The 11812-nt window shown below is 42.1% G+C and overlaps 1 protein-coding gene across 1 annotated transcript; it reads left to right on the top strand.

Annotated features, from left to right (window-relative positions):
* The first annotated feature begins 1643 nt into the window (after positions 1-1643).
* On the top strand, positions 1644-11496 carry LOC143817948 (zona pellucida sperm-binding protein 4-like). Its single transcript, XM_077299411.1, has 8 exons — positions 1644-1875; positions 2240-2361; positions 2551-2650; positions 2755-2930; positions 5950-6044; positions 8624-8751; positions 10975-11067; positions 11304-11496. The coding sequence occupies exons 1-8, from the start codon at positions 1686-1688 to the stop codon at positions 11450-11452; spliced, it is 1053 nt and encodes a 350-aa protein (XP_077155526.1). The 5' UTR covers positions 1644-1685; the 3' UTR covers positions 11453-11496.
* The last annotated feature ends 316 nt before the right edge of the window (positions 11497-11812 follow it).

Genomic DNA, 11812 nt, shown 5'->3' with positions numbered 1-11812 from the left:
GGAGTGTATTATACTATATGGAGGACTATGGAGCACATTATAATATATGGAGGACTATGGGGTGTATTTTACTAAACAAGTAAAATGCTGCATATTCGGATTGTTTTTGCTGGAACAAAAAGCCTTGTTGTCAGCAGCACATTGCCAGTGTAAACTGTAGATGTGCTGCTGAAAACATGATACTGTATGGTGATCTATTAGTGATCGTTCTGTCTCATCATTATTCCTCAGCTGGTGGAAAGAGGCCGGGAAACAAGCGTTGAACAACTTCAGTATTGTCGATCAAACTCGTTTAGCGGCCTAAACTCAGCGCACGTAAATACAACAGAAAGGCTTCTGTGTGATGTGCAATATGTTAGCATTTGGGGACCCATTTTAAACTTTACCTAGGGCCCCACTTTGCCTAAAACCGGCCCTGCCTACAAGTGTACAAAGATATTATACAGTCACCATGTGACAAGTGGGCCTGTGTAACTTCAAATGCCAGGGCTGAATTTTAGTCCCAGTCCGGCCCTGGTGATGAGTGAATGTGTTCAGAAAAGGCATTATCTGAGCATGCTCTTGTGCTAACAGAGTGTATTCGGCGTGCTCGAATAATATGTTTGAGGCCCGCTCCTACATGTCTCATGGCTGTTCGACAGCGACAACAGATGCAGGGATTGTCTGTTTGTTAGGCAATCCCTGTATGTGTTGCGGCTGTCGAACACGAGACATGAAAACACGGGGACTCGAACGTATTTTTGAGCACGCCGAATACACTCGGTTAGCACCCGAGCATGCTCACATAATACGCTATCCAAGCATGTTCGCTCATCACTAATTGCAAGCACGAAGACCTAATTCATGAAAATATTTTTGATATCTTCAGATATCACAAAAACTACTTCACAACTCAAAGTTGAGCAAAAGTTTAGCGAATTTTGGTTTTGTAAAACGCCATTATTAATGCATTTGTGTGAACACGGCCTAAAGGAGCGTTCAGATGCTGTTCACACATCTGTGTTTTTACACCGATCTTGTAAGTCCATACAAGCCACACGGACACATGTCAGTTTTTTCCGACAGCACAGATGGCAAGGGCCAATACAAGTCTATGGGTCCGTGAAAAACAGGTGCAGCACACGGATGCCATCTATGAGCTGCACAGTATAGAAGAAGCTTTGTAGTTTATTTCTTTATCAGTCCGTGAAAAACACTGATGGTAAAAATGAACACACTGATGACACCGGTGACATGTTTTCATGTACGTGTTTATACCCGGATGTGGGAAGGAGGCCGAACTCAATATTTAATTGCTCAAGTGTCAATGAGACCTCAGTGTTTGGTCAGTCTTCGGTTTTTAACATAAGTATTGCATCAGTGATTTTCACCGATGGATAAATAAATGACAAAGCTTCTCCTATACTTTGCAATGTTAATCACGGCCACTGTACATTGATGCCATCCGTGTGCTGTACGATGTTCACGGACCCATAGGCTTGTGTTGGTACTTTCCATCCGTAAGGCTGGTAAAATCACGAATAGAACATGACTATAAAACACGGACGTGTGAATGAGGCCTAAGCTGTAGGGGTTAATTTACAGGGAAGAAATGACATTAATTAACTAATTTGGGTCTGGCACCCACCTACAAATAGTAACGAGTGGGCATGGCTACTCTGGGACTCTGATTAGTTAGTGCTGCTATGGTGGAGTTGGCTTGGTGCCGCTGTCTACTGCTCCTTTATTACTGCACTCTATTATGGAGTGCTGAGGAGGGTTCATGGAGCGCACGTCCCACTCACATCCCTGGGCTAGTCTGTGACTCTGTTGGCTTCCATTACACGGTTTATCCAAAGTGGAATTGGCACATTTCAATGAAACTGACTGCATTTGGTAAGCTTGAAATTTAGGGATTTTAAGACTAGGTTTCCACCATGAACTTCTGATGGTGCAGAATATTTCACCTATTATTTAAATTTGGTTACTTTGTTTTTCACTGACTTTTGTGTGCTTTTTTTTTTTTTTTTTTTTGGTCTCTTTGGTCATGTTTACACAACGAGTAGATTGTGTGTGTGTGGTGGGTTTTTTTTTTTTTTCCCCTTGTGACTTTTTTTGCATTTAATGCAAATTTTATGGGGAAAAGTCCAGAGTAAAAAAAAAAAAAAAACGCACCAAGATCTCATTGTGGGAACATAGCCTATATGCTCAATGTATATTGTATTTATACTATATCTTTACTCCTTTACTCATACTGAAGACAGGCAAGGTGGGGCTCATGCATTGTCCGCTCAGAACGATTGTGGAACCTGGATTATCAGGCGTGAGAGTGGAGCTGTGGCTTTGCATGCCTTTTATAATGGATGTTACGTCTATGAAGAGGTAGGTTTGTTCTGGGCACAAAAAGATTAACACTCTTGCAGTATAGTTTTGATTTTCTTTCAATAGTATGTTGCCTCTTTTCTGTTATCGGCGTTAATGTTGTGGGGTTTTTTTTTTTGTTTAATCTGGCAATTCAGTGTCTGTCTATCTATGTTTTTTTATTTATTTTTTTTGTGCATTTTGCTTTAGAATGATGAACATGTGATGACTATATTAGTGGAAAAGGAATATAGTCCTGGAAATTGGACCTTCGTTCAAATAAAAACACTGAAATGCCCTAAGCTAAGAGGTAATCTTTTTGCCTGGGAGTACATGACCCCAAAGCTGTAGTCACACAGCTTTGATTATGTATTTTTGGCCTTTTTAGCAACGATTTGTGTGATTGTCTTCTAGTGACCATCCAGTGTAGCCAGGATGAGCTTATCTCTGTTATTTCTAAAGCCTTCACAAGGCCTCAACTGAAGCTCGACTCCGTGCGCTTGATAATGGGAGAAGCCACATGTAAGCCTGTGCTGAAGAACAACGGGTTTCTAATGTTCAATCTATCAACATGTGGAACAACCCACAAAGTGAGTGAGTAGCAAATGCTGTCTATTGCTGGTTACCAGTGGAAGATATCTGCCAATACATATGGGGAAACTCCTATCTGGTGATCGAAGATGGAGAAAACAAACCTCCAGGGCCCAATGTTTATAATGCCCATTTAACCATTAATTGACTCTCCATGATCACATATGCACTGGAAAAATTAAAAAACTGGTTACTATGAGTCTATAATTTTACTGAATTATACAGTTAGCTAATCTCTCCGTTTCTAGAAACTGTAAGCGCGAAGGAACATGGCTCATGTTTGCTGCAGAAAAGCCCCCCAGTGAAATTTGCATTAAGTCATTGTGGATTTCAAGTATGCTGCATGTGCCTATATAAGGTACAAGAGGGCGGTAGCCAGGGTCGGACTAGGGTGTCTGGGGTCCACAGAGAAAATGGACTCTATCGGCCCACCCTACAGCTATATGCAAATATTTGTAAGCCATTATCCTCATTATAGTGGAGCATAGACTGTAAAACTCAGGTGGCTCCTGTACATCTACTGGGCGCCACCATAACTGGGATGTACCATTATGGGGTGTATCACACTCCTCCCTTGTAGGCCTCAGCTATCTCCACATCCTTGGTTACAGGAGCCGCCTAACATAGTTCAGGGGTCACCCAGTTTGTTTCGCCATTCAAAGGTGTACTGGACAGTCCAAGTACATCAGATTGTAACACGTAGTATCGGGCACCGCACCCTCCGTTTCTTGTTTTTGTAATACAGTACATTTCCCACTTATGTTTCTTGTTCTTCTAAACTATCCCTACACCTATCTTGTTAGTCCCAAGGATCTCACTTTCAGACCCGCAGTATATCCGAGATCTGTTACCTTTCTCTCACGCACTTCTACGTCCATCTTCCTCTGTGCGCAAAAGGTTAAGGTACTCCATAGCACCTGTTTTGGGCTCCAGACATTGCAGGAATGTCCATGGGGAGTCTTGTAAGGCCTCATACTGCCCAGAACAATATGTATGCTTTGCTTCCAGCCCACTGGATCTTGAACTTGACCCTGTCACTATAGCCAACAAACTCACTATCTCCATCTGATCTACTATCAGAAAGTAATCTCCTTTTTTACTAGTACTAACCAATACCACCGTCGGCTAGTAACAAATATTAACTGTACTTTCTTACTGTAAGGGTCTGGACCAAGGCTATAGTCATGGCCAAACACTCTGGTATCTCGGTGCCCTGGCCTCCCCTCACAAATACATATTCTCCATTTGTCAGCATACCTGTGCCTTCAGGTCCAACTCCTTCGGATTCCCTTTTCTGCTGTGCAAGATCCTCTCCAGATGAGTGAGGAGAAACTGAGACACAGTCAAAATAAACTTCAACAATAACATCTTTACTGGTTCCATTACACAAAACATCCAAATACTTCACATTCTTGACAAGGGGTTTCACAAAACAATATTCCTTTTCTTTCCCTGCGTTACTCATGATCACAAAGTGCGGGCCCGGGTCGGACCATCCCTGACTGTTTCTCTGCATTTTCTATATGCAGCTCTGCTATGGGTGTGCTTTCCTCGGTCTGTTTCGCCCCAGACACAAGATCATTAATCTCCAGAGTACAAATCCTCTGAAAGAGAGTACTGTTCTGCCTTCTGCACTACATCTTTACTATACGTGTTGACTGCTTCCATGGAGTTCCTTGACAGTTTCGCACCAGTTCTAAGGGTTTCTACCCAGACAATGAGTTGCCACATTCTCAGTATTCAAACTGTTCTAATCCGCTGATTATCCGTACTGTAGCTGTGGATGGCTGAGGTCCACTTCTCTTCATGTTACATGACTACTGTAACGTCCTGGGACTATATCCCCTGTGGACAGTTTGGTCATCCCTAGCCCTTTCCCCTATTCCAAAACTCACTAGCTTACCAAGCAGCAGCCCCTCCTACAAATGACTATATACTGACTATGTTTTACTTGCGAACTGTGTGCACTAAAAATGCCCCCTATCCAGTGGCCAACAGGTGCACTACACTTTCCCTAATAAAAGTGCAAATACAGTATACTTTACTAAAACACACAATGCATATTTACAAAACACGGTAATACACGAAGAGTGTAGCAGTACATACAGTACAACCATAACATATGGCACCGGGACGCGAAGGAAAGGCAATTAGACATTTTACCATATCCCCTACACTACCTTGCCTATAGTCACTATCTTTATCCTAAGCACTAAACTATGTCTTAACGTGTGCTTACTCTATAACTCTTTACACCTCACCATAACACTATACATGGCAATTTACATCATATCACATGCAACATATGGCCACATATGTATATAAAACCGCATGTCACTGTTTACATTATGTGGTTGTCTTCAGGGGTAGGAACACAACAGTACAGTCCACACCCTTACACACCCTAATATTCAGAGGGTACATGTTTCACTCCTTACCTTTTGCACATCATCATGCATGTATGGTGTCCTACTAAAGGGAGGCAAGTCACTGCAGCCAGCAGAAATCTGTAAGAAATTCTGCACTATAACATGCATATTGTATTGTAAATGCACATACAAATTGGGTGTGTAAAACATGTATAAAGACATGGATTTTGCTTTGGATTTTTCTCTGAAATTTAAAAGCTGTAGACTGAAAGATTAAAATATATTCCACAGAAATCGATATGTTGCACCTTTTAGTATCCGTACTGCAGGTCACAGTGGAAAAAGTTAGTTTTTTTTTTTTTTCTCCACATAGCAGGTACTGTAATCCACTATTGAATTTCTGTGCATAAATTTTTACTGTAAAACACTATACCTGCAGGTTAATGATGTTCTGAGGCCAATTACTGAAAGTGCAGCTGCGGACAGGAAATTAACTTTATACCTGCCGGCAACGTCTGGCTTTCAGTCATAGAGATTCAGCTTCAGTAACTTCTCAGTACATAGTGAGTGGTGGCTATAACCTTAATTGAGACAGATATCTCTATCTAGTTATTAAAAATATATATAACTTTTTTTTTTTTTTTTTCAGGAAGTAGATGGAACAGCGATCTATGAGACTGTCTTGCTTGCAAATATTGATCTAAAAACTAATAATACCAGTACAAAGACAAGTCTACCAATACGGTAAGGATTTCCATATATTGGATCCAAGTTTATCTTTATTTTGTGGACACTGTATATTGAGCCATGAAGTAGAAGGATAAAATAATGTTCAATGAAAATATATATTTTATATTTGCCCATAACAAGAAAGTAAGGTTTACTTTCATTGCAAAATCTTCAATTTTAATCTAATTAATTTATGCAAAAATGCGAACATTCCACATTAAAAACTACTACATCTAGTAATTTGTATGATTGCCATGATTTTTAAGGACCGCACGAAGTCTTTTAGAAATGGAATGAGCAAGTTGGTGAGATTGTAACATCTATCTTTTTTTCCATCAAGAATAATTGACTTTTTTTAGAACCTGATGGGGAGTAATGACACCTTTTTTCTCTTCAAAATTCTCCATAGGTGTTCAATTGGGCTCATCAGGAGACTTTCATCCTTATCTTCAGAAATGCAACAATGTGTGTTTTGAATCAGTCATGTGGGAAAAGTGCACATCTATCAAAGGAATGAATTGATGGTGGCATTTTCTTTCAATATAGTGAAGGAGGCCATCTGTGCATTCATGATGTCCTCAATGAAATGCAGCTCCCCAACGCCAGGAGCACTTTTGAAATGCATGGTGCCTACAGTTGGATGTGGTGGTAGCCATGTCCTTATGTAGGGCTGCATGAGTGCTGCTGGTGTCAGAGGGGCTACATTTCATGGGAGGCCTTGGTTCTTTCTGGAAGAATGGCAGGTCATCACACAAAATCAGTGGATTCTGCAGGTTGTAGGGGAAGACTAAAAGATAACAACATTTATTTAGCTCCCTTTAGAATAATTTTGCCTAATCATCATCACTAATCTGCAACCTCCCTACAAAGACTCTCAAAGGATATCTGGGATCGAATATCATCTGGAGCAATTATTGCTGTGCCTCACTCAGATTTTCCAAAGCCACTATTCCAGTCTCTCTCAATAAATAGATATATCTAGATCTATCCAGGGGGATTTATCATACCATTACAAACCTAATGCCCCTAAACCAGTGGGTCAGGTACAGGAAGTTCAAAATGGAGACCATTAAGTTCAATTATCCTGTTATTGGGGAAAAGATTCGGCAATGTGCACCTTAGATCTAAAAGGTGCATATTACCACATGGCCATTCATCCTGCTTGTCGGCGGTTCCTGAGGTTTGCACTAGAACATCAGAGGATAATCCAGCATTTCCAGTTTTGGTGCCTTCCTTTCGGCCTATTCTCAGATATTTTACAAAGTTAATGCAGAGGTAGTGGCCTTCTTAAGGAAAAAAGCAATACATTTTTGTCCCATACTTGGACGATCTCCTTTTGGTGGTGGATTCGGTGCAACAAGTCATCTCTCAAACTGTCTTCGCCTTTAAAAGAATCTGGGTTGGTTCATCAACTGGGGGAAAAAAAACACACAATGTGTTTCTGGGGGTTCTTCTCGACTCCCACCTCCCAGAATATCCTTTCTGCCCCCTATAAAACTAAAGGAGGTGAGGAACAAAATTCAATCCTTACAGGGGAAAATGCAGGTGTCAAATCAGGTTCACAATGAGGATACTGTGGGTAAGGACCTTCTGGGGTAATTAACCACAGTATCGTCATTAGGGACCTTCACGAGGCGTGAAACGGCCGTTGTCCAGAGGTGCAGGTGACGGGATGCTCTCTACCCCTCCTCACCCCACAAAAAGGGGTAAAAATCTACTATGACTTTTTCCATGAATCCGAGGGCCATGAGAGAAATCCATGAAAATCGGGCTACAGTAATGCTGATTGCCCCCTTTTTGGCCAAAAAGAAACTGGTTTCCTCTAATAAATCATGACTCTAAAATCTGCTTCCCCTTCCAGAGAGGGACGACCTTCTCTCTCAAGGTCCTCTCCTACAATAAAATAAATTTTGCATCCAACCTGGTGTGATGATTTGGTAATCCTGTGTATTTCCTGACCTTTAGAGGTTAAGGACTACCTTCTGGTCTACTGTCATGGTGGATTCCTGGAAATAAAATTACTGGCAGGACTCATTCCTACTTTACAACACAACAATGATCCAAAGCACACATCTGTTGCATTTCTGAAGAACAGGGTTAAGGTTATTGTGTGAGTGGCAAGGTATGTCTCCTGGTCTGAACCCATCCAAACACCTATGGGGAATTCTGCAGCGACAAGTTGAGCATCACTCTACAGTGAGGCTCTAAAAGGGCTGTTCTTAAAGAATGGGAAGAGGGAGAGGTTCAAAATGCTGCCACCTTGTTCAATATACGTCAGACAAAAAAAAAACAACAATTCATACAAGTCATGCAAAATGCTAGGATGTGGGGGGTATTCATTCTTGCATCAACTAAAATATTTGAGTAAAGATGAAGATTTTGTAATAAGTTATATTACCCTTTCATGTTATGGGTTAAAAAAAATGTTTTTAAAGCGCAGTCTTGTTGACATCTTGGAAATTGTTTTTGTTCAGTAACATATTGATTAAAATTGTAATTTGCAAAACGGGTGTACTCATTTGTCCTGCGCACTAATTATCTATGCTGTGTGTGTGTGTGTGTGTGTGTGTGTGTGTGTTTTTTTTCTTTTCTAGGTTGCACATCCAGTGTAGTTTAGGTTCTAGTGACGTATCTACTACCGAGCCTACCAATGCACTGATCCCATCACCACTCCCCAGTGATGTTCCTAAGCCATTGATGTTGCAGATGAGGCTTGCAAAAGGTCATTATAAGTTATACATGCCTTAAATGTTGTTTATATGAACCTATTTGCCCAATATTTATGAACAAATATTTAAAATCTTTTTGGGAGTAACAACACTAGCAGTTAATGGTCTGTTTATTAAAGTACTATAGCTGCACTGTGTATCAGATTGGACGTCTTGATGGGAAGCGCATGCAAATGAGAACTAAGTATTGCTGTTCTTGGTACCTCCCTGTAGTACCTGTGAGGTGTCTGGGGAGTAGCCATGGACTGAGAGGGCAAACCACAGCTGGTAAGGATGTGTACTGTATGGGAAAGTTCCCCTGCTGCACCTCAGGCCGGTTTCACACGTCAGTGGCTCCGGTACGTGAGGTGACAGTTTCCTCCCGTACCGGAGACACTGACACACGTAGACCCATAAAAATCAATGCATCTGTTCAGATGTCATTGATTTTGTGCGGACCGTGTGCGGACCGTGTCTCCGTGTGCCAAACACGGAGACATGTCAGTGTTCGTGGGAGCGCACGGATTACACGGACCCAATAGAGTCAATGGGTCCGTGTAAAACACGCACCTCACACGGACATTCTCCGTCTGGGGTCCGTGTGGCGTGCCGGAGACAGCGCTACAGTAAGCGCTGTCCCCCCCACATGGTGCTGAAGCCGCCATTCATATGTTCCCTGTAGCACCGTTTGCTACAGAGAAAATATGAATGATAGTGTTTAAACTAAAGATCCATGTGTCCGCCGCCCCCCCACCCCCTGTGCGCCCCCCCCGCTGGTCAGAAAATACTTATCCGGGTCCCCCGTCGGCTGTCGCTCCTTCCTGGTCTGGCCGCGCCTCCTACTGTATGCGGCCGATTACACTCATGAATATGTGGCTCCACCTCCAATAGGGGCGGAGCCGCCTATTCATGAGTGTAAATGAGCGGCCCCACGTGACCGCATACAGTAAGCCGCGGCCAGACCAGGAAGGAGCGACTGCCGACGGGGGATCCGGGTGAGTATTTTCTGACCAGCGGGGGGGGCGCACAGGGGGTGGGGGGGCGGCGGACACATGGATCTTTATTTTAAACACTATTCTTCATATTTTCCCTGCAGCAAACGTTGCTGCAGGGATGATATGAATCGCAGCTTCAGCACCATGCAGAGTGGGTACCACACGCTCCGTGTGGTACCCACTCGCCATACGGGCGGCACACGTGTGCCGCAGGTATGGCCTCCGTGAGTTCCCAGGCACACGGACACGGATAACTCCGGTACCGATTTATTCCGGTACCGGAATTATCTGGACGTGTGGGACAGCCCTCAGGGAACAGAGAACCCAGCAATGTTGGGAGGCACTTAGTTTCCCTGGTTGTAGCTGCAGAATTGTAGGAAATATACTTGCCAACTGGCATCAGAGTGATGTGAGATTGGCATCAGACCGACGGGACCAGTCAGATAACAAGGTGAGTACCTGATGGGAAGAAACCAAGATGTGACCAAGCTCGAAGGTTCGTACATCTATCGGGACTGTGAAGCCACATACACCGAGTAATACCAGGAAGTATAAAAAAACAAAGCAGTGTTACTTAAACCAAGACACCTCACAAAGGCCACGTTGAGTTATATTTTTTCTCCCCCCCCCCCCCCCCCTCAGTATTTGGAATCCAAAACCAGGGGTGGAACAATCAGAGGAAAAGTACAATAGAAGCCCGTCACCACTTCTGAATTTTTGGCTTGCGTGGTGTGTTTTTTTTTTTTTTTTTTACACTTCTCTTCCCCCCCCCCCCACCCCCCAAGGGGAATTGGCTTTAAGTGAGTTTTTAATAGTGTAGCTAACCCCCCCTCCCCCCAGAAATATGTAGTGTAACAAAAACTCATTGTGAAAACGTAGCCCTCGAGTATGTTCACCTGTCTGAAGAGTTCTTGAACAAGAGATCAGTGTCTGGGTTGGGTTGAGGTCGTCTATTATCCAGGATTAGTTACTCTGGCCCATCTTGTTATAACACTAGACCAGTGCACATCTGGGTCTGAAAAATATTTAGAATTGAGTCCTCAGTGGTTGATACCATCTTTTCAGTTAGCCATTAAAAGGTAACAAATTGCAGGCATCGAGACTACTCAGGTCTCTTTATCAGGCATAGACTAAAATAAATTCTGGAGAATCACATATTTATGCACAACACATCTCTGACTAACATGGTAGAAAGATATATATTATATATTCCTGTCTCTGATACATTTTACCCCTTTACAGAGAAGATGACGATGTATAAAGCAGCCGGCAATGGGACGGCCTTGGTTTCCTCCCAGGGGCCATTGTACTTCCCGAATGGAGCTTCTGGAAAAGGTGAGTGTGTGTGTGTATGTATGTGTGTGTGTATGTGTGTGTGTGTGTATATATATATATATATATATATATATATATATATATATATATATATATATATATATATATATATATATATATATATATATATATATATATATATATATATATATATTAAAATCCACTTAACTCCATATTTAGTGAGCTCTGGGGGGTTTCCCCTTTTTCACTTTTTTTTTTTTTTTTTTTTCTTACAGGGTCTCCAGCACTTCCCCGACTACTAGCTGAGAAGTGGGAGAGGATTGTTCTTGTAGTCGGAGTTCTTGCTGCTCTGTTAAGTATATGGATCATCAAGAGAAGATGCAAGAAGCTGAATGATAAGGCGGTTTCTGGTATTCAACAATAGAAATGCAATAAATATAAAATTTCCTTTTAAATACGTGAAACTCTTGTGTGCTGTCTCATATAGTTGTATTACTTCAAAAGGAAGGGGTGGAACAGAGTCTACTAGGTCACAATCTAGTAACACGAGGTACAGCAGAGACTAAATCAGTTTGGCTAAAGAATACATAAATGGGCTTGTTTGCTCTCCAAATGTGTGTGTGTGTGGTGTGTGTTTTTTTTTTTTTTGTTTTTTTTAACGCTATAACAAATGTCCATCACATTATGCATGGTTTTAGACATATTGTCTGCTGGATGGTGAATTATGACTCCAGAGTGCACCAATCCAGTCAACACCTGGCACTGTCCACATAGTTACTGAGGT

Source organism: Ranitomeya variabilis, chromosome 3 (assembly GCF_051348905.1).
Source record: "Ranitomeya variabilis isolate aRanVar5 chromosome 3, aRanVar5.hap1, whole genome shotgun sequence".
NCBI classification, from domain to species: domain Eukaryota; kingdom Metazoa; phylum Chordata; class Amphibia; order Anura; family Dendrobatidae; genus Ranitomeya; species Ranitomeya variabilis.
This window is presented reverse-complemented; position numbering and strand designations above follow the sequence as displayed.

Bases quoted from the DNA above. Each gene is read 5' to 3' on its own strand.
- LOC143817948 (XM_077299411.1), top strand. From the start codon at position 1,686: ATGGTGGAGTTGGCTTGGTGCCGCTGTCTACTGCTCCTTTATTACTGC. The intron at 6,045-8,623 runs GTAAGGATTTCC...TTTCTTTTCTAG, and splicing joins AAGACAAGTCTACCAATACG to GTTGCACATCCAGTGTAGTT. The intron at 8,752-10,974 runs GTCATTATAAGT...ACCCCTTTACAG, and splicing joins GCAGATGAGGCTTGCAAAAG to AGAAGATGACGATGTATAAA.